The sequence below is a fragment of the Lagenorhynchus albirostris genome, chromosome 18, assembly GCF_949774975.1.
Source record: "Lagenorhynchus albirostris chromosome 18, mLagAlb1.1, whole genome shotgun sequence".
Taxonomy (NCBI): domain Eukaryota; kingdom Metazoa; phylum Chordata; class Mammalia; order Artiodactyla; family Delphinidae; genus Lagenorhynchus; species Lagenorhynchus albirostris.
In genome coordinates, this window is record NC_083112.1 from 65,642,932 (window position 1) to 65,670,333 (window position 27,402).

The window sequence follows — 27,402 nt, forward strand, 5'->3', positions numbered from 1 at the left end:
GCAGGGTTCTGCCTGGTTCCAATCCCCCTTTTCTTTGATACTCCTAAGGAGAATCTAGTTTAAGATAAATGTAAAAGAAGTGAAAGAACGTGTATATTTTATTAGTTCACATTTGAAGATAAAAGTCATGCAAGAAGCCTATCCCAAGATTTTGAACTTGGGGTTCCTGGTTGATGGGGACAGAAAACAGCTTAGGGAGCAATGAGAACCAATTTATAATATACGTTCCTTCTTTTAGTAAGATACTAGAGGGATAACCTGAAGCTGGTTGGAGATTTTAAACTAATGAGAGAGAGATATAAATGTCAAAATTGATTAGGTACTTAATTGATCTCCTGTATAACCAATATATATTTGAACACATGCCTCTTTCACATATAGAAACCATTCATGCACAACCTTGTATTTTTGCATTTGAGAAATATAGCAGGTTGGCTCATTTCCCAAGTACATATGATTCCGTGTTTACCTATGCAGATATCTGTCCATTCATGCATGCATAGAGTTGCCAGGTTTTACAAATAAAAATAAAGGATGCCCAGTTAAATTTGGATTTCAGAGAAACAACAAATAATTTTTTATATTAGTATGTGCCAAATATTGCAGGGGACTTGTTATATAAAAAAAATTAAATCATTCTTTGTTGATTTGAAAGCCAAGTTTAGCTTGATATCCTGTATTTTATTTGGCAACTCTACCCACTACCGCCCTCCCCCAGCAGCACGTGTAGATTTTCACTTAACCCCATTTTTGGTCCAGTCCCTCACCCTCACCCCAGCGGGGTAGCTGCTTGGCTGCAAGGGGGCAGGTGGGTCCTGGGGGGAGGGGCAACCTAGCTGCTTCTCAGAGAGACCTTGGTGTGCCTTGCACATTAAGGTGCTCAATAAACATTTATTGAATACATGCCAAATACCTTCAAATGACCTTTATTGAAAAGGTAACACACCCAGGCACTGTTGGGCTTAGGTGGAATAACAATGAACAGGACATTATGCCAGGTCTCTTGTCTCTGATGTCTTAGAGAGAAGCCCAATCGTGAACTCCATGCTATATGTAATAAGAATTACAGGCCCTACAGGCTACAGGCATCTTGGGTTCAGATTCAGGGAAGCTAACCTTGTGACAGTGCCTGGGTCAATCCCATAAAACAAAGAATTGTCCTGCCAGAATGAGAACTTTGTGTCTGAGAGAAACTCAGGCTTGAGCCATCTGTGCCTCACCTGCAGAGCTGGGAAGATTGTCATGGGGCACAGACCACGTGGAGGGGAATTGGGGAAAGGAGTTTCACAGGAAGGAGGAAGGTCCAGTGCTTGGGAGAAACACACGTCTTCTGTAACAGGGGAAAGGTATCAGTGGGAGGCTACCAAGGACTTCGAATGTGGAGGTTGGAGAACTTTATGAAAATAATATTTAGAGAATATTTTTGCATTATGTCACTTGGGTTAACTCTGATGAAATATAATTCTCGCTATTAATTATGGTATCATTTCTGTACTACACTTGGCACTGCTACAGAGGACTTTTTTATTTATTCATAGTGTTTATCTTCTCAAGTAAACTTAAAAAAAATTGAAGTCTATTATACATATTAAGAAGTTCACAAATCATAAGTGTGCAATGCAGTACCTTTTCACAATAGGAAACTACCCATGTAACAACCACCCAGTTCAGGAAAAAGAACGCGGCCAGGACCCCAAACCGGCCCCTGCCTGACTCAGTCACTGTTCCCCACTTTTCCCCCAAAGCGACCACTATGCTGATTTCTGTCACCACAGTGCTTTTGTCAACCTTTGACGTTTACATAAATGGAATTGCAGAGTATATGCTGTTGTGTTTGCCTTCTTTTGCTCAACTTTATGTTTGTGATATCCACTCCTGTTGTTTTTATAGCAGAAGTTTGTTGATTTCCATTGTCTTTATTATACCATTGTATAAATATGTCACAACTTATTTATTGATTCTGTCTGGATTGCTTCCTGGTTTGAGCTTTTACAAATAGTGCATCTATGAATATTCATATCAGTGTCTTTTGTGAGTATATTTATGCATTTCTGTGGGGCGTATACCTAGGAGTGGAATTGTTGGGCCATAGAGTATGTATATGTTCAGCTGTAATAGATACAGTCAAGCAGTTTTCCAGAGTGGTTGATTCCACTTACATATGTGAGAGTCCCATTTGCTCTACATGAGGATAGAATTTTTTTTAAAAGGTAGTAACTTACAGGAGTAGGATACGATGGAAAAAAAAAGTATTGCCTTAAGAGAAACACTGCCTACTCTGTAATAATTTTATGCACGCTTGGCATACTTCAGCGTCTGTAACGAAGCTGATCACTTCCTTTTGTGAAATTTTACCCCTGTGTCTACTTGAACCTACTTCAGACCAGATAATGATGGTAAGTATCTACTGAGTCTAGGAAATTCACATTATCCCCAGAATACTGGGGCTATGGGAATAACTTACTTTGTAAGTGTATAGTGTTCCTTTAACTAAATCATAAAAATCATTGCTGTGTTATATGAAAAGTTTATGAGGTCACATGAATGCTTGCTTACTGTGCATATGGTGAGAGCTGTGCATTTCAAGTTAAATATAGGAGCAGTTCTGGCTGTAAAGAAGTAGTTTAAGAAATCAAGAGAACTATAAATGGCCATCTGCTCTCTTCTCCATTTTTATTTGCTGAATTAACCCAGTGAAATATTTTAATGAATAACGGGTTGATATTCCATCTGTTTGTTAATTTTTTCAAACTATACAATAATCCATCATTTTAACTGAGTGGAAACAATTTGCTACTTTGTAAAAATATTTTTTAAAAATAGAGGCAGTGTGTGTAATTCAACTTTCCATTAATTTCAAGTGCGTTTTAGAGATGGAGCTAACTGAGAGCATCTTTTGGGTCAGGGTGCTGGGGAAAGAATTTCAGTTCTTTGAGATCACAGTTCATATTGGGTGATGCATGTCATTGTTTTATAAGATATGTGTGTTTGAGCTTATTTAAATAGAACATAGAGAGAACCTTTCTCTGTATAGCCAAAGGTTGCTGAGATGGAAATAGCATCAATGATAATATAACACTTTGGCAGAAAGAGTGTAAGGATTAGTTCTTTAAAAATAATGTAAAACATATGTCACTATCGGAATGGAGCTTATGGCTTTCCAATTCTGTACTCAGTGCTACGAATCTAAAGCAAGTGGAGCATATGACTGTGTATATATGTATGTGTGAGTGCACGCAAAGGCACACACTTAAATTACAATTTCATTTAAGTATATTTTAAATTTGTTTCTGGGTTTTGTTTTGTTTGTTTTTGCTTTTTCTTTTGATTTCTCTTTAGTTGGCATGGCACAGATTATATGCTTTCAGGCCACTTAAGGTTCACGTGTCCAGGAGCAGATGTCAGCTTAATGGCATCTTTAATGCCTGCTGTGCCACGTCCACAAGTAAATTCCCTGAAACAGGATTTGGCCAGAGGGTTCAAGCTGACATTTGGAGAATTGATGGATGAGGTGAGAGGTGGAGAAGAACAGGGAAAGAGCTTTAAAATAATCCAGTATTGACGATTTTTAACATTTCTACATCATTTACCAAATATTTTCTCTTCTGGTGGTTTTCTAGCTCAATCAGTTTTAAATAATTTATCAACAGATTTTTAAAAGCCTCTACTCCAGTTCTTACAGGTTTGGGGACCTGAGGGTATTCTTACCTATCAGTAGAGATATATTATTCCCTTTAAAGATAAGGGGTATTTTGTACAGAGGGAATGGAAAATAATTAGTAACAATGTTCCTGTGGATTATAGGGGCCTCTTCTACATTAATATTATTTTGAAGTAATGACTAAATTCTGACAATTATGACAACGTACCAATCACCAGGTCTAAAGTAGATGAACCGTCTTAGAAGCACACATTTTAGTCCCACCGTATTTCACTTATAGCTTCTTTCTCCTGAGCAGAATGGATTAAAGCCGTAGCTTTTTATTTACTCCTTAGACCTGTCTATGAAATATTACATACTTATATTTTCGTAAGTCTCTTGGGCCTCACATATTGTTCATATGATCTCCCACAGCCACTTTTTCCCCATATTACTAACCAGAGTATCTAGTAAAATTGGCACTATTGTATCCCAATGCATAAAGTAAATGATATATTATGAAGTTTTTCAAGAGAAGGTTCCATTAAAATGTAAAGACCAGGCAAAAGAGAAACAAAAATTAAATGAGTCAGTGTTTTACATGATTCAATATAAGACGTCAAGGATTTCTGTATGGAGGAATATGAATATAGAAATGTTTGGACAGATAGCACCAAACTGTAAAGAGAGGACTTCTCTGTGGTATGCCTTGGAGGATTTTTATTTTTCATTTTTTATGTCCTTGTAAAATTTAGTTTCAAAATAGACTATGAATGTTTCTGAGAACCTGTGGTCAGAGAGATGACAGTGCAAAATGTTTCTATGACCCACAAAGCATAAATAATAGATGGGTGTTTATTGACAACAATCCAATACAATGCAAATGCATATGATGTGCATCTATGGTAGAGAACTGAGTCCATCATGGCGATGCCAGGAGCAGAACTCAGCTGACACTGCCTCCCAGTATGTGCCCAGTAAGTGTCTGACACACTTATGTATTTTCAAGATCACAGGGACATTTTCTTCAATGACAAAGAGGGAATATAACAGAGGAAAAATCATTATGTTCTATGAAAATTTTCCCATGAGGTTAGTGGAAATAATTCCATTCAAACATACTTTAATTTGAAATATACAACACTTTAATGTTTCTAATAAAATATGTTGATAGAAAGTGTTCTAGGAAGGGCAATACAGCCTTCTCCTTAAATCTTCAAGAAAGCATACACGACAGAAGTTCTTTTCCTTGCTCTGCTACAGAGCTCGTAGGTAAGCTGCATGATAGCAGATTTTCTGCTGTTCTTCACCAACGTATCCCTAGTGAGAACACAGTACAGGGCACACAGGCTCAGAGGCGGATCTCAGGACACAGACAGTAACATGAAGGAATGACTCTGGGCATGGATTCCGGCATCAGATAGCCTGGGTTCAAACCCCAGTTTCTACAGTTAATGGCTTCTGTAGCCTTGGGGGAAATGACTTAATCTCTCCAAGCTTCAGTTTGTGCCTTTGGGGATAAAGTTAATGACCTCTAGGTTATTGTGAAAATTAAGATTTTATATATAAAATATTCAGTTCCATAAGTGGCAGAATTTGTGCTCCAAAAAAAAAAAAAAGTAACTATGTCATATATTAAAGCTTGAGCTCTTCCTGTCCCAGGTAGAATTATTTATTTTTAAGCAAAAATTTTGGATGGAGAATGAGGCTTACACATGAATATCAAAAATACTAGAGAATCTCTCAGGGCATTAGTGATTTCCAGCACCCCCAATATGATATAGCTCTCAGAAATGCCAGGGACTGGCGTTATTCCCTTACGCAGTCAGTCACTGATAGCTGATTTATAAGTTAACTTCCTTTGTTCCTTTGCCTTAATTGTGTACCATGGTGTCCAGGAAGGAGAAATAACACCAGAAGCTTGAAATCCCTCTGAGAGTGACGTATGTTTATCAAAATCCATAAAAATTTTCGGTTATACAATCTGTTCCATGAAAAAGCCTGTGTTGATTATCATGTTAATTAGAATACCTTCTACTCTACCGAAATGTCCTATACGATCAATATTTTACTGCCTTGTATCTCAAAGCACATAATTTCTAGTTTTCTGAAATGGAAGAGACAGATAGTACCAAATCTTTGTGTTATAGCCGGTTCCCCAGAGAAGCTTGTAGCTGTGCTAAAAAAAAAAAAAAAAAAAAGGGAAAAAGAAAATCTTAAGGCATATTGCCTGAACTATATACTGGGATATCATAGAGACATTTTTAACCTTATCAGGTAAAGCTCAAGGGTATTACCTTCATAATCAGCCAAAGAAACGTATCAGGCTTCAAAACAAAAGCAAAAAGACGGAGACACATCAATTCTCCCTTTCTTATAACTTTCTTTTCTTTTTCTGATTTACCTATCAATGTTTTATAAATGAAGGGAAATTTTTACATAGACATTTCACTTCATTTGATGAAATGAAAAATAAAATTATAAGATTAACATATTGTAAAGAGAGCACTTGATTGTTTTCAGATCAAAAGATTTGAAGTGATACACATGTTAATTTCGTTTGGACAGAAATATTTTTATTTAATGCAAGCAGTGTGTTAGGAACTGTAGACCCACTGACATAGATAAGATATGATCTCTACCTTCCAAGAGGTTTCGGTCTATTTGATGAAACAAACAACTATATAAAATAGCTTAAGGTGAAATGGAATATGTGTGACAAAAGGACAAAGCCCAAAGCCACCTGCCAAGAGATACCAGAGAAGCCTTCATCAGAGAACTGGAAATCCAAGTTAATCAGGGAAGGATTAAGTGACCTTTTCTTAGGCATACAAGAAGAGGAAGTACTTCCGGGAAAGGGAGTATCATGAAAAAGTCATCCAATTGTGAAGGTTTGGGGACCAGACAATGGGTCGAGCTTGGCTGGAGCAGAAAGAGCATGGACGAAATGCATGTGGTGTCAACAGGACCTTGAATGGAAGGCCCAGGGGACTTACTTTACAAAGTAAGCGGCGGCCACTGAGGATTTCTGAGGAGGAAAATGATCTGACCTATGATGGATCACGCTTCCCCTTAGTTTGCGCATCTCAGTCGGTGGCAGCTTCATCCCTGCAGAAGCTTGGACCCCAAATCTTGGAGTCATCCTGGACTCCTCTCTCTCTCACCCAACATCCCTCAGTCAGGAAATGCTGGGGACTAACCTAGAAAATAACCCGAACCTGGCCACATCTTATGTTCCGCTCCATCTTCATCAAGATACGTCATCACTCACCTAGCCTGCTGTTTCCTCACTGATCCTCCTGTGTTTACTCTTAACTCCTCGTCTTAGAGTTTCTTCTCTACACAGCAGCTATGGTGATCCGTTTACCACAAAAATCCAGCAGCGGGAAGCGGCGGGGTACCCGGGATCCACCGCTAGTGGGTCCAGGCCATGGGGCAGCCCTGGGCGGTGGGGAGCGCGGAGGCGGCGTCCGCGCGGCTGCCTCTTGGGCCAGGAACTGGCCTACGTGCTGGTGCTGGGTCCCGGGCCACCCCCGCTGGGACTCTTGGCCCGGACCTTGCAGCTTGCGCCGGCAGCCTTCCAGCTGCTCAACCTACTGGGCAACGTGGGGGGCTCTTCCTGTGCTCGGACCCCAGCATCCAGGCTGTGATGCTGGCCGGCCGTGGTCAGGGCCAGGGCTGGGCTTACTGCTACCAGTGCCAAAGCCGGAGGCCACCGCGCAGCGGGCATTGCTCCGCCTGGCGCCGCTGCATCCTGCGCCGGGACCACCACGGCCGCCCGCTGGGCCGCCGCGTGCGCTTCCGCAACTACCGGCGCTGTGTGTGTCCGCTGCTTCACGCCGCAGGCATCCTGCTGCACGTCTGTGCGCTGCCGGGCCCTGACCCAGCCCTGCTGCGAGCCCACACACCCCTGCACACCACCGCCCTCCTCCCGCTGCCTCGCAGGCAGTGTCTGCGGCGCTGTTCGCGCTGGCCTTCGTGACCGACACGTGTGTGGCGTGTGCACCGCTGTGCGCGGCTGGACTGCTCTTCCGTGGGATGTTGCTGCTGAGGGGCCAGACCACGTGGGAGTGGGCTCGGGGCGGCACTCCTCCGACCTGGGCCCCTCCCGCAACCTGCAGGCGGCCCTGGGGCCCCGCTGGGTCATTGTCTGGCTCTGGCCCTTCCTGGCCTCCCCGTTGCCAGGGGGACGGCATCACCTTCCAGACCACAGCTGATGTGGGACTCATGGCTTCCTGACTCCAGGAAGAGCGTGAGCTGTACAAGGAGTGGGGAACGGGAGAGGGGACTCATTTCAGACCCACCCCCAGCCTCAGAAGGGGCAGCAGGCTGGTACTTGATGCCTGCTTTCGGCAACTCTAGCCCCACCCGTAGCCTTGCCCTTGCCCAGCTTGGACTCATAGTGTCCAGGGCTTGGGCCCTGCGGCTCTGCCTCTATCAGTGGCCCCTGAGCACAGCGAAGGGTCTGGCAGGGGGCTGCTCGGCCTGCCCAGCTGCCCCTTTGCCAAGTTAATAAAGTGCCCACTTGGTTCTCTGACTCCCCCCATCTTTGTGGGTTTCTGGACCTTCACTGTTGCCCGGGCTGCTGTTTTTGGTTCCTCTGATTGGCAGGCCAATGGCCACTGAGCCTGCACGTCCGGAGCCTGTGCTCCGCAACGGGAGAGGCCACAACAGTGAGAGGCCCGCGTACCAAAAAAAAAAAAAAAATCCAGTAGCATTACCCTTCCATTCTAAATCCTCCAGTCGTTTTTCGTTAAAATGTGAGCTCCTTCAAGGCCCTACGGGGTTCCTCTCTCTGTTCCTGCTCTGACCTGGCCCCTGGCCATTCTCCTCCTCACTGGCTTTGCTTCAGCACCTCTCCTTAGGCTCCTGTGGTTCTGTCAATGCTCCAAGCTGTCTTCCTCCTCAGAGCTAGTTCAGTTGGTTCCTCTGCCTGTGACACTCCTCCAAGATTTCCAGAGCTCCTTCCTCACTTCTTAAGGTTTCTGCTCAAAAGTCACATTATCAGAGAGGCCTTCTGGGGAAGACCACCTTGTATGAGCGAGCAAGGACCTCCATCCTCTGTTCCCTGGCCCCTCTTACTGTCTTCACAGCAGTAATCACCACGTGACCAATTACATATGTTTGTGTTTTGTGTCTGTCTCTTTTGGGTAGAATTGAAGCACCTTGAAATGTTATCAAGCATTTACGTATATCATACATTCCAGGCGCTCTTTAAAGAACTTTACAAATATTAACTCATTGAATACTCATAACAACCCATGACGTAGGTAATATTGTTCCCATTTTTATAGACTAGGAAATTGCAGCCCAGAGAGGTTAAGTAACTTACAGAAGATGTCACAGCTCATATGTGATGGAGCTTGAACTCAAACCCAGGTGGTCTGCATCCCTCACCACTACTAAGTTGTGCTGTCTTTTGGAAGCAGGGACTTTGTTTTGTCTGCTGTTGAGCTGGTACCTAGGACGTGGCCTGGCTCAGTATTCAATGAATAAATAAACTTTGACCACATTACGTTGAGGTGGTAGTACAGAATCTCTCCTGTGTTCAGAAACCAGTGGAAGTACAGAAAGATAAAAATCAGAAAGTTTGTTTCTGTTCAATCACCGTATACTATTTATTTTGAGAATACACTTAACTTTTTGTGTGTGGGCTTTCTGGATTTTTTTTAATCTGCCTGCATGATGCCATTTTCTATTAGAACACTGTTATTGTAAACTCAGCAGTAAATACTAAATATTCAATACTTGACTGCTTTTCTATGGTCATGTACCGAGTTGAGCAAAATAATCAAAAGAAAGCTTGTCTCTAAAAGTTCCTCTTTTTAATTTCACTGTGGGAAATAGTCAATAAAAAGATGTTTGATGAGGAAGGTTAGCTTTATCAAAGTAATCAAGCTTATCTTGATCATCACAAGTGCCGGGCACTGTGCTGTGCTGTGAGTACACAGATCCGTAAGGTACTCCTACATCTATGGAGTTCAAAGTCCGGGGAACTGTGATAGACTAGTAAGTAAGTACAAAGATTATTAGCAGGGGACAGCGGGAACATAGAGTTATGTGTTTGGAGAACTAGGCAAAGACACAGAGGTGACAAGGAAGGCTCGATGGAGGAGAGGAAGTTAGGTGTCTTACGAGGCTAGCGAGTATTTGCAAAGCTGTCTCAGGTCTGGGAGTGACGTCTGGGGTGGGTATTGGTGATGATAGTGGGTTACAGGCTTCCCAGACAGAAAAAAAGCATGAATAATAGAAACTTCCCATGTTGTAAATCCTTGTTCAATTTGGTCTTTCACGGGGAAAAAGGTCTGTTAATTTGTGAGAATCCAATTTCTTATTAGCGCTATAAATAGCTTTAAGAATTTTGAAGGCTCAGAACTGCATATGTATAAAAATTGCTGACAGGAAATGATGTTATCATGTTATAGGCAGTTGAAAATGCATTTCCTTTTAATTATGAAAATGTGAGATTATGGTTTTATTTTTAACTTCTTCCTCTGAGAATTGACATTTTGTTACAGTTTTAGAAAGCAACCAAAGTTCTACAAACACTGGTTAAATTTTTGCTGAATTTCAGATTTGTTTCCATCTCAGATACATTTTTGTAATAAGATTATTCTTAACATTTGTTTATAATATATCTTTAAAATGTATCCAGTTATTTTATTTGTGGGTACAATGTGGCATAGATATTTTGTGGTATTCCATACATCTTGGGCAAGACATCTAGGTTTTTCTTTACAAAACTTTCACAGAATAACGTCTTAGGTTTTATGATCTTGAAAATTCCTTTTATCGGTATCATGCTTTCTGATGTACAAAGCCTGTCACTTTATCACTTTACCTACATTATATTAATTGATCCTAGTAATAGTTCTGTGGGTTAGACAAAGGGTAGCTACTTCAAGAATTCCACGTACAAATTCCTGCTTCTCTTTTTACTGGCTCTTCAAATGCACTGCACTCAGATTGCTGTTGAGAACATGTAATTCCAAAGAAGGTGTCAGGGCTCCCTGAAGATCATTGATCAAATGGCACCGTGAGAGCAACGTCGATGGACAGTGAGTCATGTGACCAGAGTTTCGATCAATCTTGGCCCTTTCATCACCCAGACGTAGACACTGGACATCTCACTAGATTTTTTGAGGTCTCAGTTAATCACACGTGAAGATGATTTGGAAGGGAAGAGACTAAATCATCCCCATGGTCTCTCCTAGTTCAGAGTTCTGAGACTTGATGTGAACTTGAAAGTAAATGAAGCAGAATAAACACAACCATTAGAGGAATCGGTTAGAAGATTTCGGTGAAGCGTGGAAGTTTTAAGACCTTGTGACACCTGTGAAGTGCATTTGGACGTGTTATCCTAGGCATTCTGCAAATGGGCAGCATCTCCTCAGATGGAATGTACCAAAAGCTGGTTCCATGTTGGCCGTAGCACCATTTGATATATGTGACCTGAAATTTACTTGGTAAGGCAATTGCAACATTTAAGTGATCTGCTTCTAATAGGAATTTTTTATTTCCCTAATTATACTACACGAAAATTGTTGTTTTTCTGCTAACAACGTTAAAGAGAATTAAAATAATTATTTTCAGATATTGTAAATTAATAGAAATACAGTTGACACTGGGAAGAAAAACTGGCTTTCTTGTTTTGGGTTTTTTTTTTTTTTGCTAGAGTATTTTTTTCAACCATCTGCCTATGAAATGTGGAGTGAAAAATAAATTTATAGAAGTCATTTTTAGAAAGCAAGAGTGGTATTAAATGTTGATATTATAGAGCATATATTTATTTTCTTATGAAATCTCTCTTATATGAAGGTATCTGTATCCCATGATCATTGTTGGGAATTCATTGTTTTCTTGTGCACTGATCCATAAGGTAGATAATTGACAGGAGGTTAGAGCTAAGATTTATTGCCACTTATGGTACATTTTCTAGGAAAATGCAGAACTTTCTTTTATATCATTTTAGATCAAAGGCAAATTTTATTACCAGCTCCTCAGAAAATCACTGGTTCCTTTTCTGAAAATCTGTGATCCTATTTGGAAAAACTCTTAATTTCTTCTCCTTATCAGAATCGCCATCAATTCCCACTCTTCGAACAATTCCTGTGTAAACTCCACTGCACACAAACCCTGCCCAAGAACCTCTGCTCCTGGAAGCAGAAAATATTATAACAAGGGGCCGATATTCGCATTATTTCTTAAAAACTAGTCTTTTATCCAATACAAAGATCACTATGTGAGAAAACTATGGAATCTCTGACCATCCATTCTTATAGATTGCACACCTATCAGAAGAAGAAGTCCATGAACCCAAAGCTCAAATTATTTTTCTTTCTCTGAGATGAATTACTAGATAGTTGTATTAATTCTATTTCCTTTCTTCAAGTAGAATAGAAAGAGGATAATGTAGTTGGCTAATTCTTTGAATAAGTATCTTATTAATTTGTGTATCTTTGGTACCTAGTAAGTGTCAATAATTCTTTGTTGAATAAACAAAGAGCCCCCTAGGCTTCCAACCAAAGAGCAAATACACAGGTTGTTTACTGCAGAATAATCCACGAGATACTAATGGCAAAAGGATCATCTTTTCTCTCTGTAAACATATTCGAGTCATTAAGAGTTCAGAGTGAACTAAAGTCTTTCAAACCTCAATATACTTAGTGCTCACATCTTAAACTAATTTCTGGATGTGACTTTTGTAGTATGTCATAGAGATAATTTGTCTACAGTCGTTTCATAAGCATCACTGAATAGCTTTCCTGTAATAAAAGTCCATCATCATTATATTGAATATCACTTAAATACAGAATGTAAGTTGTACTCTATTGTAGAATGCATTTAAATACCTTGATTAAACCCTACTAACTCAATTTCAAATGACATTTCATGCCCTTAGTCCCTTAGCTCCGCCCCCCCCACCTGGTGATTCTCTTTCCTTGGCTTCTCACCATTTTCATTGATTCTATTTTTCTATTAGTTTACAGAAAAATTAGGGTATTTATATGAGTTTTCATTAACTACCATTACGTAACAGTTTTGAATTGTGCTATAGTGAGGCTAATTTAAATATACTGAGTTTCTCATTGTTGAATTGCATTTTAATACTATCTTTTCTTCCAACATAATTCTTCACTAACATTTTTCCTTCTCAGCCTATTTTGTATTCCAGCTACTGTTAGTCCAGCTGAAATCTTTCATGAAGGGGTGGGGTTTAGCTCCATTTTAGCTGAGCTGGTTAAGCACCCCTGAACTACAGTAACTGTGGTTTCACTGGAGGAAGAAGATAGATGGGCAGAATGCTGGAATTAGCTCAGTTTCTCAAGGTCAGCAGCTAAATGCGTGGTGCTGGCTGAACAGCATCAACATCACCTGGGAAATTCTCAGACCCCACCCCGACGTACTGATTGAGAAACCCTGGAGGTGGGGCTCACAATCCGTGACGGCACAAGTCTTCCAGGTGACGCTGATTCACGCTTAAGCCTTCCCTTGCTGTAGAGAATTCTCTGGGGACTAAAACAAGAACACCACCCCATCTCGGGGAACTACAGGTGATAACAACCCAAACCTCAATTAACTTAAACTGAAACGCAGCAGTATGCATGGGTTTCAAGAGAGACAAACTTGAGCTTGCATCCCAATGAACGGATCCCTACCAGAGTCCTCTGGGGCAACGCATCTGAGCCTCAGGTCCTCATCTGAAGAATAATGCTGTCCTTGCTGGGCTTGTGTGAGGATCAGAAATGATATGGGAAAAACAAGATCCAGAAATACTTTTACTTTGTCGCCAATGAGGCTTAAGTGTCTGACTTTCACTTGTACAAGTCCCTTATAAATAATATTAAGTTTTGAAGTTGGTATTCTTTTTTTTTAAGGAGGACTTCAAATTATATTAGCTTCAAGCCCCACAGTATCCCAATGCACTCCTGGAATAGGACAATGCTGGGCAGTTATTTGGGTATTGATTCTATTCACTGTTTCTGCCACTTTTTGTCATTTATTGATATATTTGAGTCCTGAATTTTATTCGCGAATGACTTATCAGCATAGCACATAAGCCAGGTGATGGGTGCATGGTACACATTTCTGGATGACAATGAGGCTGAAATGTATTTAGGAAACAAAACTTCAGTGCTGAGGGATGTGATCGCTCACAGAGCAGGAGTTCCCCTGCTCATCAGATCAGGCGAGGATCCCAGCCTCCCTTTACGTTTATCTAATGCGTGGCAAGCAAAGTGTTTGGAGAGTTGAATTTTTTTTAAGATAAAACCCTTTTTAAATTAATGGGAAGTTGCTTAAGATTCAAATGACAGTTCTCTGAAAGTCAGCATGTATACTTTGCCCTCTCTTTGACAATGATTATAGTAATTGAACAGGATATAGCCTTCTACATTCAAGTGTATGAATGTAGACACTTCAGATTGTATTTCCAAAGTAGCATGTATAGACCTAGCCATGTGTCTTTTCTTAATACCGATGATGTCATGCAAGAAAGTACTTTTTGCTCATTGGCTTGAAAATATACCCCACAACGTTAACGCAAGTATCCTACAGCATCACCAATTATCGCATTTCTATGCGACTTCTTTTCAATTAATTTCATTCCAGAATATAGAGTTATCTGAGCAGTGATTTTTTTTCTTTTCTTTTTTCTTTTTTTTTTTTTTTTGGTTTAATGATAGGAGTGCTAGCAGTTTCAGTATTTATCAAGTGCTGACTGGATCTTTTTGGTTGAAGAGTTGGTTAGGAAAATTACTGTCAAGCTCACTCACCACCGTGGTAACCGAATTTTAATACCTCTGGGGGTACAGACATTTATATAATCTAACTCTATGGCACTGAGGTACAGTGTATGTAGTGTATGTATGATTGAACAGAAAGTTTCAAACAGCAGCCTGTGAAATTGGATTTTAGATGTAATGTACCATAACTAAGTGCTATAAAGATTGCCTTTAATGCTATAAATCAGATTTTATTGGTTTCAGCTATCTCATTCTGGTTATTGTATTACCCACAAAATCAAAGGAAATCAAAGAGCTGGAATATTTTTTATTTTAATATCCCATATTCTACAGGAATGGCACACGCACCCTTCCAGCTTCCTTCTTTGGGTAGGTTGGACAAAATTGACAGGTGGCAGGCCCCGGCAACATATCAGTGGCAGGATCAGTATAAATAACCAAACTTTTGGGACTTGAAACCTTTTCAGATTTCCTGTCTGTGAAATATACAAGGTAGGTGAATTGGCAGGTCTCTTTCCTTTCTGAGATGCTGGCTGTCATGTTTTCATGCAAGGCTGACGCCTGTAGAGATTGGCAGGTGAGGTGAGCTTTGCAGCTTCTGCAAAGCTGATGGAATTTGGTGATGATGCTTTCCATTGGGGATAGAGGGTATCCATGCATGACCTATCGAGTTATTTAAAATGCCAAAAACTATTGCTATAAAATAAAGTTGTGTCCTCAAACAATCTCTCAGTGTTAAGTTTAGAATCAACACGCTTCTCCCCCAACACACACGCACACACATGCACACACACACGCGCACACACACTTTACAATGCTTTTTCTTCAGTATGATTTTAGTCAAGAAAATCAACATATTTGGCATTAAAAATTGCTTAGGAAAGCATACATGTGGGCGTGCCGATCTGCCCAGCTGTCGCGTGCGCCATGTCTGGTCCTTCCAGCATCGCTGCTGTGAAGAAGGTGGTCCAACAGGCCCGGCTGGAGGCTGGGCTCAACCCTGTGAAGGTTTCCCAGGCAGCTGCAGATTTGAAACAATTCTGTCTGCAGAATGCTCAACATAACCCGCTGCTGACTGGAGTATCTTCAAATCCCTTCAGACCCCAGAAAGTCTATTCCTTTTTGTAATAAAATGAATCTTTGCAAGATTTTCTAAACCACTTTTCATAAACCGGTGAATATTCAACGGGAAGCTGAATTTGAAGCCAGTACAAAAGCCTGTCTCTATAACACGTGCCATACTATACAAACTTGTACTTTTGTCAGTCCTTAACATCTACGTCTCTGAATATTCATGAATTTCTGTTTCACAAGGGTAATTGTTTTATATACACTGGCAGCAATAAAATACTTAGTATAAAAAAGAAAACAAGAAAAGTATACACATGAACTGGGAGAGCCCAGGAGGCTATAGTAATCTAAATTTGATCTAGTTAGGGGTAGAACGGTTTTCAAGCTGTTAAAAATGCAGTTGTGTTTGGTCTTTGTGTAGTTTTCCTCTGTGTTTACTTGTACAAATACTCTGAGTTCCAGGCACTCTGAGCTGCCTACCTAGGCATTGTGGGGTTGGGGGTGACCTTTATTTTTCAAGGTTGAAGCCATAGGACCTGAAGAAGGCAAGAGGGGTAGCAGGGGTTTCTTGAAACAGAGGCTAGCAGAGAGCTACATCTTCATGATGCTTCACTTTTATTATTATTATTTGCAGTATGCGGGCCTCTCACTGTTGTGGCCTCTCCCGCTGCGGAGCACAGGCTCCAGACACGCAGGCCCAGCGGCCATGGCTCACGGGCCCAGCCGCTCCGCGGCATGTGGGATCCTCCCGGACCGGGGCACGAACCCGTATCCCCTGCATCGGCAGGCGGACTCTCAACCACTGCGCCACCAGGGAAGCCCCCCACTTTTTAATTTATTTTTACTGCAGCGTTACACCAGATATGTTCTCCTTAGTTCCTCCACCTGAAATACAGCCATCCTTAGCAATCAGAGAAGGTACCAAAATGTTGTGCTTTGTCTTGATTACAAAGAAATCTGAGTCCCACAAATGCTTAAGTAATCTCGAACTTACTGGAGATAAAAGCCATGTAGAACGTTAGCACTGCTAATATTAGGCCAGCCCAAGTTCAGCAATTTTTTTTTTTCCAAAATAGGAAATCTTGATGCCACCTTTCCTTGCTGTGAACTAAGCTGGAAGAGCTAAGGGGATTATGCTGATCAGGGCTTGACATTTATGACTGCCAGTTCACTGATGAAAATACAGCCCAGGAGCTCAGCCCTAGACCTGGGAGGCAGCTGGATCCCAGAGTGTGCTTTGGCACTTGTTTTAGGCTGCACTCAATTTTCTGGGAGCCCCGTGGGCCGCCCGCATGGAACAAGGAAGTGTCCCGGTCTGGAAGGGTATGTGCAGCTGCAAAGAGAAGCAAAGGGGCTTTTTTTCTTTAAGCACTCTGCCACTAGTTCCATGTTCTTAATGGAACATGAAGCAACTTCTTTCTCTCTCTCTCTTCAAGGCTGGCCTTCTCCAAGAAGCTATCATCAGTGAAAACCCTCTAGTTTCAGTTTCAGTCCAACCAAATGATTCTAACCAGCATTTACCTTTTCTGTTCCTCTCTTTTCCGTTCCTCTCTATATGACTATCTTTAGGCAAATGCTAAAAATATAATTTTATATTTTGGTTTATTTGGTTTGCTTCACCCTGTCTCCTGTCCTAGCTTAATCAGCCTAACGTCACCAGAAATGACCTTTTATTCAGCAAAGTCAGTTCTATTGCACCATTGCAATGAGGGAGACTGCATGCCAGGGGAACTGTGGGGCATCTCACCAAATAAAGGAAAAGACAGAAGTTATTATAGGATTTTTTAAAATAAATTTATTTATTTATTTTTGGCTGCCTTGGGTCTTTGTTGCTGTGCACGGGCTTTCTCTAGTTGCAGTGAGCAGGGGCTACTCTTTGTTGCGGTACGTGGGCTTCTCACTGCGGTGGCCTCTCTGCTGCAGCGCATGGGCTCCAGGCGCGTGGGCTTCAGTAGTTGTGGCTCGCGGGCTCTAGAGCACAGGCTCAGTAGTTGTGGTGCAGGGGCCCAGCTGCTCTGCGGCATGTGGGATCTTTCCGGACCAGGACTCGAACCCGTGTCCCCTGCATTGGCAGGCAGATTCTTAACCACTGCGCCACCAGGGAAGCCCAGGATTTTGAAGGATAATGGAGTTTAGGTTAAATTTAAATAAAGCAGTGTTTGGATAGGCTCAGAGAAAAGCTGGGCTGTGTGCGAAGGGTTTAACATCAACTCTGGACTGTGAAGTGGATCTAAGGTCCTGTTTCCTTGGGAACTACAAAGTTAAGATAAGTGTGGAATATTGTATCCAGAAACCCCTTATTAGAAGCTCTGCACTTGGGTTGGAAATTGAGGCTGCCTCTGTGTCAGAGTGGCTTAAATCCTCTAGGCAAGAGTGGGATGTTTCATTTTTACTGATATAATTTCTAACAAACAAAGTTTTTGATAGTTAATGATTTTAGAAACCAAAGCATCTTAGTAAAAAAGCAGTAGTCACCCGAAGAGGTGATCGTTATGATACTTTACAGCTGCAATATGGGGGAAGTGTTGTCCCCTGTTAACTTTTAGCTGGATTTGTCTGAGTCTATTTTTCCAGATGCTTAATGGTCAGGTACTTTTTAAAAAAACTTTCTTAGTCTAATCTTTATTTTCTTACTTCCAATATCAGCTAGGAAAACTTAGCTTGCAAAGAACAAAATGCTCAACATAAATGGGATTAAATAATTTAAAAAATGTATAGGCTAACAATATAAAAGCTGAGGAATGGAAAGGGCTTCAGGCAAGGTTTGATCAAGCATCTTTTAAAAATCACCAAATATCTTATTTCTCTCTCTTCCCATTGGTCTCTATATTGTCTGCCCACATCTTAAATATATAGCTGTTTTGGAACTTGAATAAATGTTGTCCTTCATATTCTATCTTTCATGGCTTTCATATTTTATACTTTTTTTTAGTCCTGCTTTATTAATAATTTTATTATCTCTATATTTTAGTTCACTGATTTTGTCTTCATCTAGGTCTTATTTAGCTGTTAATCTGTCTTTTGGGTTTTATATTTCAATTATTTTACTCCTGGAAATTCCAGGTGGTAATTTTTCAAATCTCCCTGGCTTTGTGATAGTGCTCATAATTTTAAGATATTTTTAATTTCTCTTTTTATGTCCTCAATAATTTAAAATATACTAAATTTTTATTCTATATCTTGTAGTCCTATTATCTGAAATCTATTTTCAGACATCTGTTTCTATATATCTGTTGACTTTTACATGATGAATTTTGGGGGGGTTATTTGGTAATTTTGGGTGGTGAACTTATTTTTCTTGGGAGTTTATTTGTTGGAATCTCGTGCCTCCTGGGTTAAGCATTAGGGTGGAGGTGGGAGGCATGAATCTCAGGAGAATTACTGGCAGGAATATTGTATGTTAAATTTTCGGGTTGTAGGTTCCTGTATCATGGTGTAGGAAAGATGCAGACTCCAAATCTATGTGAGAGCACATTTGTGAGTATATATTCTCGGAGGAAACTTTTACAAACCCTGTATAAACTTTCATTCACCAGTATATCACCCTGTGCTGCTGGTATGTGTGTGTGAGTGTGTGTGTGTGTATTTTTTTTTACAGGGGGTGAGGACATATATATATTTAATCCACCATTTTTCTGAGAGTTAGGCCTTAAACTTTACATATGGTCCCAGTTGCAGCTCTCTGACTTTTTGCAGACCTAAGCCACCATCTCCTGTCCCTACATGGGCTATAAAATGCAAGCTTCTTGGTTATAGAAAGTGACAACCAATCTCTGCCCCTTGTCCAGTCTACCCTTCCTGCTCTGGTCTTCAGTTCCCACTTTATTTTTCATTTGGATTTTCATTTCTCACCTATGCAGCCTACGTATGCTGGGGAAAGTGACTCTACTCTCATCAACTGGCCTGGCTGAGAGATTTCCCTTACTTTCTTTTGGGCTCAGGCATGCACTTAAAAGGACGTTTGTTGTATTTTATTTGGCATTTCTAAGTGTTCTGTAGCAAGTGGTCTAGGTTACCTAGTCAACCATATTACCAGAAGGGCTGGCCCTGACCTACCTGGGGCTTTATTTAAGGCTAGCTCCTCAGATGCCACATAGATGGCTCTAGCAGCTTCTCGGGGCAGGGATGGGTTGCCAGTCTTGTTCATATGTTCAATAAACACAGCGAGTGCCTCTCTGAGTATCTTTCAGAAGACCTAGGAGGATTCCTCACCCCACCCCCAAATCACACACACACACACACACACACACACACACACACACCCCGAACCTCTCATAAATATTTTCTTGTATCTCATTTCTTGTCTCTCATTGGCTCATATTTTGTTAACTGTTTTGAACCAAACACTGTTGTCAAGAATTGGAAGATACTAAATAACTTAAGCCAATCAGAGTCCACCTTGGTTGCTAAGAGTGGGGTCACTTTCCCCAGTAGCATATAGACTGTGTGGTTGAGGGATAAGTATACAGTGAAAATTGGAGCTCTGTTACAAAGAAAGGCTGAGGTGGACAATTCAAAATAGCTGATGTCACACATTTGCCCCTTGTATTATACACATTTTAATTTAGTTCAATTCAACAAACATCTATTTAGTGCTATTTGTTCCATGACAGGAAACAGCCTGGGGCTTGTGGAGATCACATAATTATCATTTTTTTAAATCAGAAAGACCACACCTCCACTAAGTATTTATCTTAGGTCAAATTTTGTTAGTACCTGAAAAACAGAAGAGTTGGCTTTTTTTGTGATGTGTTATTATTGATGAAATATTTTTTTTGACTGTTGAAATAGCTCAGATATAAAAAGAATGTAATATATAGACATACATGCATAATGTATATGAATATATGTATACACCCCCCCACACACACATACATATATATACAGCTTAAAGAATAATAAGGAAATAAAAAACTGTGTGCCATTACCTAGCTTGGAATAAAGACACAGACATAGAGAATGGGCTTGAGGACCCGGGGAGGGGGAAGGGTAAGCTGGGACCAAGTGAGAGAGTAGCATTGACATACATACACTACCAAATGTAAAATAGATAGCTAGTGGGAAGCAGCCGCATTGCACAGGGAGATCAGCTCAGTGCTTTGTGACCACCTAGACGGGTGGGATAGGGAGGGTGGGAGGGAGATGCAAGAAGGAGGGGATATGGGGATACATGTATACGTATAGCTGATTCACTTTGTTATACAGCAGAAACTAACACAACATTGTAAAGCAATTATACTCCAGAAACTAATACAACATTGTAAAGCAATTATACTCCAATAAAGATGTTAAAAAAAACTACAATAGGCAAAAATAATAATAATAATAATATAGTATCAGTTCCTTAGAAGCGCTCTCTACTTATCACATCTCAGAACTCATAGTTCTTTCAGAGGTAACACTGCTGATTTTTGTATTTATTAATACCATTGGGTTTCTTTACACCTCCACACATATATGTAACCATAGGCAATACATTTCTTTTAGTTTTGCTTGGTTTTGGATTTTATATAAATGGAATTATACAATATTTTTCTAATTTGCTTTTGTTTCGTCAGTATTGCTTTTAGTATTCACCCATGCTGGTGCAGGCAGCTGCTGTATTATTTATTTATGCAAACATATACTATCGAATGACTATAACACAATTTCTGGTTTTCTGTTGTTAATTTATGTTGGGTTGTTTCCAGTTTGGTCTATCAAACAATGGGTCTGTAGACATTTTTGAACCAGTATTTTGGTGCATGTGTACAGAAGGTTCTTTGGGTCTATATTAAGGAATAGAATTGCTGGCTTTAAGGCATGCACATGTCCAGCTTCACAAGGTATAACAAGTCATTTACTGAAATGACTATACCAGTTTACCTTCCCAGCAGTACTGTATGAAAGTTTCATACAATATAGTGATTCACAATTTTTAAAAGTTAGACTCCATTTATAGTTATTACAAAATCTTGGCGTATACCCTGTTTTGTACAATATCTTTGTAGCTTATTTTATACATAAAAATTTGTACCTCTTTATCCCCTACCCCTGTATTGCACCTCCCCCCTTCCCCTCCCCACTGGTAACCACTAGCTTGTTCTCTATATCTGTGAGTCTGCTTCTCTTTTGTTGTATTCACTAGTTTGTTTTATTTTTTAGATTTCACATATAAGTGATATCATACAGTATTTGTCTTTCTCTGTCTGACATTCCACTAAGCATGATGCCCTCCAAGTCCATCCATGTTGTTGCAAATGGCGAAATTTCATTCTTTTCTATGGCTGAGGAGTATTCCATTGTGTGTGTGTGTGTGTGTGTGTGTGTGTGTGTGTGTGTGTGTGTATACTTTAATTATTATTCAGCAATGTATTTAAAATGTTCCATCATGATTTCTTCTTTGATCCATGTGTTTTTCAGAAGCATGTGTTTTATTTCCAAATACAGTTCTTGTTCTAGACATCTGTTTTTGATTTTTAACTTAATTTATGTTATAGAATATGATCTATATGATATCAACTTTTGAAATATATTGAGATGTATTTTATGGCCTCTTTCTTTAAAGCATTTTTTTAAAATTAATTAATTATTTAAAAATTTATTCTTGTCTGCGTTGGGTCTTGTTGCACGCAGGCTTTTCTCTAGTTGCAGTGAGCTGGGGCTACTCTTCGTTGCGGTGCGCAGGCTTCTCATTGCGGTGGCTTCTCTTGTTGCGGAGCATGGGCTCTAGGCACGCGGGCTTCAGTAGTTGTGGCTTGAAGGCTCTAGAGCACAGGCTCAGCAGTTGTGGTGCACGGGCTTAGTTGCTCTGCGGCATGTGGGATCTTCCCGGAGCAGGGCTTGAACCCATGTCCCCTGCATTGGCAGGCCGATTCTTAGCCACTGCGCCACTAGGGATGTCCCATTTTATGGGCTCTTATGTGGACGATTTTCAAAAATAGCTCTTGTGTTCTTAAAAGGATGGTATATTCTGAAGTTGTTTGGCGCAGTGTTCTATATTATATATGTCCATTTAAATCAAGTTTATGCTGTCCAAACCTTCATCTCCTTACCGGTATTTTTTGTTTACTGGAGCTAACAATTTATGAGAGATGGTATTAAAGGATTCCAATATCCTGTGAATTTTTCAATTTCTCCTTATGTACCTGTAAATTTTCAATGTATGTAATTCAAGATACATTAGTATGTTTCACATAAGTCTAAAATTGTTATAACTGACTGGTAAGTTAAACTTTTCATCATTAGGAAGAGACCTTATTTATCTCTGCTCAGACTTTTTCCACCTTAAAATCTATTCTCTTTGTGATATTTTCAGTTAGTATTTGACATAACTAATCCTTTTGCATCCTCAGCTGTTAGAGTGTGTGTGTGTGTGTGTGTGTGTGTGTGTGTGTGTGTGTATTTATATAATGATCGTGTGTATGCCTACTCTAATCATCTTAAAAAAGTACTGGCTAGGTTATTTCTTTGGAATTTTATTTTACCTTTTCTTGTTCAATTTATGTCTTGATTTATTTAACATTTTTCCCTAATATCTTGCTTCCTTTTGAACTTTATCTCTGTACTTATTTTTGATGTTTACTCTCTGTGCTTTTTTTTTAGTGGCTACTGTAGATATTTTAACATGCTTAATTAGCACAGTTTAAAATTAATAATAACCTTACTCTCATCTCAAATGGTACAAAAACCTTTGAATGTCTTAGGTTTTATCACCACCCTCTCAACTTACATACTGTTCTTTTCCACTTATTATTTCTGTATTTTTTAATCTTCACCAATAAACTGTTCTGTATATCGATGTTTGTCTTTATCATATATTTACTAATATCTTTGCTCAGAATCCTATCTTGTATTTTAGACCTTCCATCTGGACTAATTTTCTTCCTTCCTGAAACATATCCGTTAGAGTTTCAGTTAGGGATAGCATGTATATGATGAATACTTATAGGTTTTACTTTTCTAAAATGCTCTTGTCTTTCTTCTTGAAGGTTAATTGTACTGCGTGTGAAATTCTAGAGTGATAGTTGTTTTGTCTCAATGTATTGCATTATATCTTCTGGTATCTATTGCTGTGCTGAGAAGTCAGTCATCAGTATAATTGTTCCTTTATAAATGATATTCTTTTTTTCCTCTGCTTCCTTTAAATATCTGGTCTTTATTTTTTATTATTTTATTTTTTTTGTGGCACGCGGGCCTCTCGCTGTTGTGGCCTCTCCCGTTGCGGAGCACAGGCTCCGGATGCGCAGGCTCAGCGGCCATGGCTCACGGGCCCAGCTGCTCCGCGGCATGTGGGATCCTCCCGGACCGGGGCACGAACCCGTGTCCCCTGCATCGGCAAGCGGACTCTCAACCACTGCGCCACCAGGGAAGCCCTGGTCTTTATTTTTATTGTTATATAATTTTACTTTCAGTATGACAAGGTGTGAATCTCTTTTTATTTAGTCTGCTTGGAAATCATTGAGCTTTTTGGATATGAGCTCAGTATCTTCCAAAAATTGTTGAGAGTATTAGTTATTATTTTTTTGAATAGTTCCTTATCCCAATTTTATTCATTATGTCCCTCTGAAACTCCATTTAGATGTACTCCAAACCTTCTCAGCCTATCTTCTCTATATCTTTTCAACATTTTTCTACTTTTAATAATTTTCTCTCTGGTTTGATTACTTCAGATTTATCTTTAAGTTTATTCATTCTCTCTCTTCAGCTGTGTTGAATTTGATAATTTATCTTACTGAGTTTTAAATTTCATTTAAAAAATTTAATCCAATGGATTCTTTTAAACATTGATTTGTTTTTTAAAATATCTTGTTTTCCATGCTTCTGAATCTTTTATTTCTTAGATCATATTAAACATAATTCTTTTATAGTAAGAATATTATGTGTTCAGTATCTGAGAAATTTGTAGGTGATTCTGCCATCTCTCATTCTTGGTGTGCTTTTTCTTGTGTGTGGTGATCTTTTTTTATTGTGATTGGCTTGTTTTCCTTAGAATTATCTGTGAGAACTATTAGAGCTCCAACTTGATGTTGAATTCCTCTAGAGAAGCTGTCCAAGCTTACTACCAACCTGGATGCATATTTAATTATTTTCTATGCTTGTGGTTTTTTAATACATACAGAAAGCATAAATGTGGGTCACAAACTCCATAGTGTCCATAAGGATTGACTTGTGATGATGAATTCTCAGGGAGATTTATTTTTTCTCATACCGAGTGGCAAGTTATGGCAGGCACTGTCTTTTAACTTCCTTTACTCTCCTTTCCTGGGATGAGGATTGTTTATTATTTACTCTTCCACTTTGGAATCTCAGCTTTGTTTAGAACGCTATTAAATATTTTCTTTGCAGACCTTGACTCTTATCTCTTACCTGCTATGCCCTGACAATCCATCCAAAAAGAGAGTCAAGGTCACAAGATTTGGCCAATACCCTCAAGACAATCGAGGCTTTGATGCTACCTTACCTCTCTGGGGTCTGGCTTTTGCTTCATTTTGGGGATTCAGTTCATCTGGGGTTCCTTTTTTCCTCAAGACTTCCAAGATGGCTGAGGGAGACGCAAGAGGGAGGAGATATGGGGATATATGTATATGTATAAATGATTCACTTCGTTATAAAGCAGAAACTAACACACCATTGTAAAGCAATTATACTCCAATAAAGATGTTAAGGAAAAAAAGCTATGCTTTAAAAATGATTTTTTCATTCATTTTGGGAGCTTTCAAAGGTAAACAGAAAATTCAGCCTGCCATACTTTTAGAAATGGGAAGTCCTCTCTAAATGGGCTTTTTTTTTTTTAATAGTGCCCATTGGAATAAGGGATATGAATGACATTCATGTTATTGAGTTTTACATTTTTTTAGAAATGCAGCTCACCATTATAATTAGAAATCAATGGTTTTTAGTACTCTTAAATGTAAATTCAAGGCAGAAACATTGTAAATGTGAGAGTGCAAATGCATATGAGATAGAGCTTGTTGCTAATTTCCTCTGAGGAAATAAAGGTCTACAGAATTGGGCTGTAATCAAAGGAGCTGTGAGGTGGAGGCAATATGTCAGGCAGCCTCCTTTAGTTTCAAGGGCAGGGTCAGGCATATACAAAACAGCTCATCTTTTCTCGAACGTTTCTTCAGAGTGCTTTTATTCTCACATAGATAATGGACCTTTCCTTTCCTTTGTGCCTGGGTGTCATCTTTTAATTCCTCTCTATTTCTAAAAATAATGGTTTAGCAGCCCATGGCCCTATTTAGATCAAAGGGCATAGCAATAATAAATGTTTTTATCATGAAATAACAGCTATGAATGCTGTAAATTTCATTCTCAAAGACTGATAACATAAGACACTGACTTTATCCAACAGTCTTACAATTTAATGAGGTAAACAAGAAAGTTCTAAGAGTAAACAATGTTGTTTATTTGGAAAAAGAAATAGCTACTTACTCCATTTTTCTTTTTCTCTGCATCAACCCCTACTACCAGTAATTCTATTGGGAGATTTTGTCATCATTAAGGACTGGTTCTCAGCTCCAGTCTGTAACATCTTAAGTTATCTACTGATATCCCAGACATGTTGCAAAATTCCTAAAATGCAACTAACATCAGTATTCTTGGGTTGTTCGTCTTATTTCTTAAACATCAACTCAAGGTTTTTTTCTAGATATATCCAGATAATATTGCAAATTTCTCAAAAAGGCAATTAATTTTAATTCGCATTGGTAGAGATTTCATATATTTCTTAAGCATTTCTTGCAATGGTAGGATGTCAGAATCACTACTCTGGGACTCCTGAAAATCTCCTTGAAAGAAAACCAAGGGACTCTGCATGCCAAACCAGAGTGGAAAGGGCTGCCATTTGACAAATTCAGTGGAGATGTATCTGAAAATCCATGCAAGTTAGAGCTCAGGTTTATGGAGACAGGAGTGAGGGACTGTCCCATTGACTGAACCTAACAGAGAGTTCTTTTCTTTCTAGCATATCAACTGGTGGACAGTTGTTTCTTCGGGGCCCCAGAATATTAGCTAATAAAACGTGATTTCTGAACGTCAAAACCCTGCTTGTTTCCTGCAATTAAATCTTTTAAAATACCTTTGCAAAGCCGTTCCGAAGCACCAGCCCTCGGAAGCACAGGGAACTTAGGTGATCATTAAGGGCTGAGATGTATGATATCAGTGAAAGAAGATGGGCTCCCTCGTTTTGCCATTTAGTCACTGCCCGCTGAGCTCTGAGAACGGTACATAACGTACACAGGAGTTTTGCCCTTAGCAGCTTCCATACTGAAAGCGAATCACTGTTTTGCAGTGGCAATACCATTTCTTTTTATTGTTAGTGTTGGTGGTGGAACTTTGATAGTTCAGGCTGTACGCTACACTAAGGATTAAGGAAAACATTGCCTCTGTCCATATGGTGCATCGTCTGAATACACCAGGCAAGACATCAGTAGATGTAAAAATCTGGGAATACGTGAAGGAGATGTGCGTGTTTACGGTGAAATCAGCCAGGTCATTTGTTTGTGTTTCTCCTCTCACTGTGCTGGGAACCACACTTTAATCAGCTGTAACCACACTTCTATTTCTTTTCTTACTCCTTCATCTTGCTTTCCTGTCACTCTTCGAACACAGGAAGATACAAAGTTGGCAGTATGCCTCCTCTCTGCAGTGAGTCAAAATATGGAGGAGTGGATTTTGGTACCATTCCATGGATCCGTCAGCATGGGTGTGCGCATTGGCAGGGACCAGGGTTTCTCAGACGTCCAGAGAGAGAGGCAGGCATATAAAGTGAAGGCATATGTACAAACAGGGAAAGCAGAAATGAAGAGCAACTGCGGAAAGCAAAGTAAATCGCAGCTTGGTTCTGGAACAAACAGCAAACAGTTCTGTTTGCTAAAAGATAAAACTTTTCATCTCAAAGTACTGAATTAACAACCAAAATCTTTGTTGAGCACTTACTGAGTGAATCTAGGAGGCTCCAAA

General features: G+C 39.8%; 2 protein-coding genes and 1 pseudogene across 2 annotated transcripts in view; all 3 read left to right on the top strand.

Moving 5' to 3' along the window:
• HS6ST3 (heparan sulfate 6-O-sulfotransferase 3) overlaps positions 1-27,402 on the top strand; it is a 642,824-nt gene that overhangs the window by 440,121 nt on the left and 175,301 nt on the right. The gene's annotated exons all lie outside the window — the stretch shown is intronic.
• Positions 7,071-7,879, top strand: LOC132508920 (probable palmitoyltransferase ZDHHC24; annotated as a pseudogene).
• On the top strand, positions 15,313-15,513 carry LOC132508923 (guanine nucleotide-binding protein G(I)/G(S)/G(O) subunit gamma-5-like). Its single transcript, XM_060129386.1, has one exon. The coding sequence runs from the start codon at positions 15,313-15,315 to the stop codon at positions 15,511-15,513; it is 201 nt and encodes a 66-aa protein (XP_059985369.1).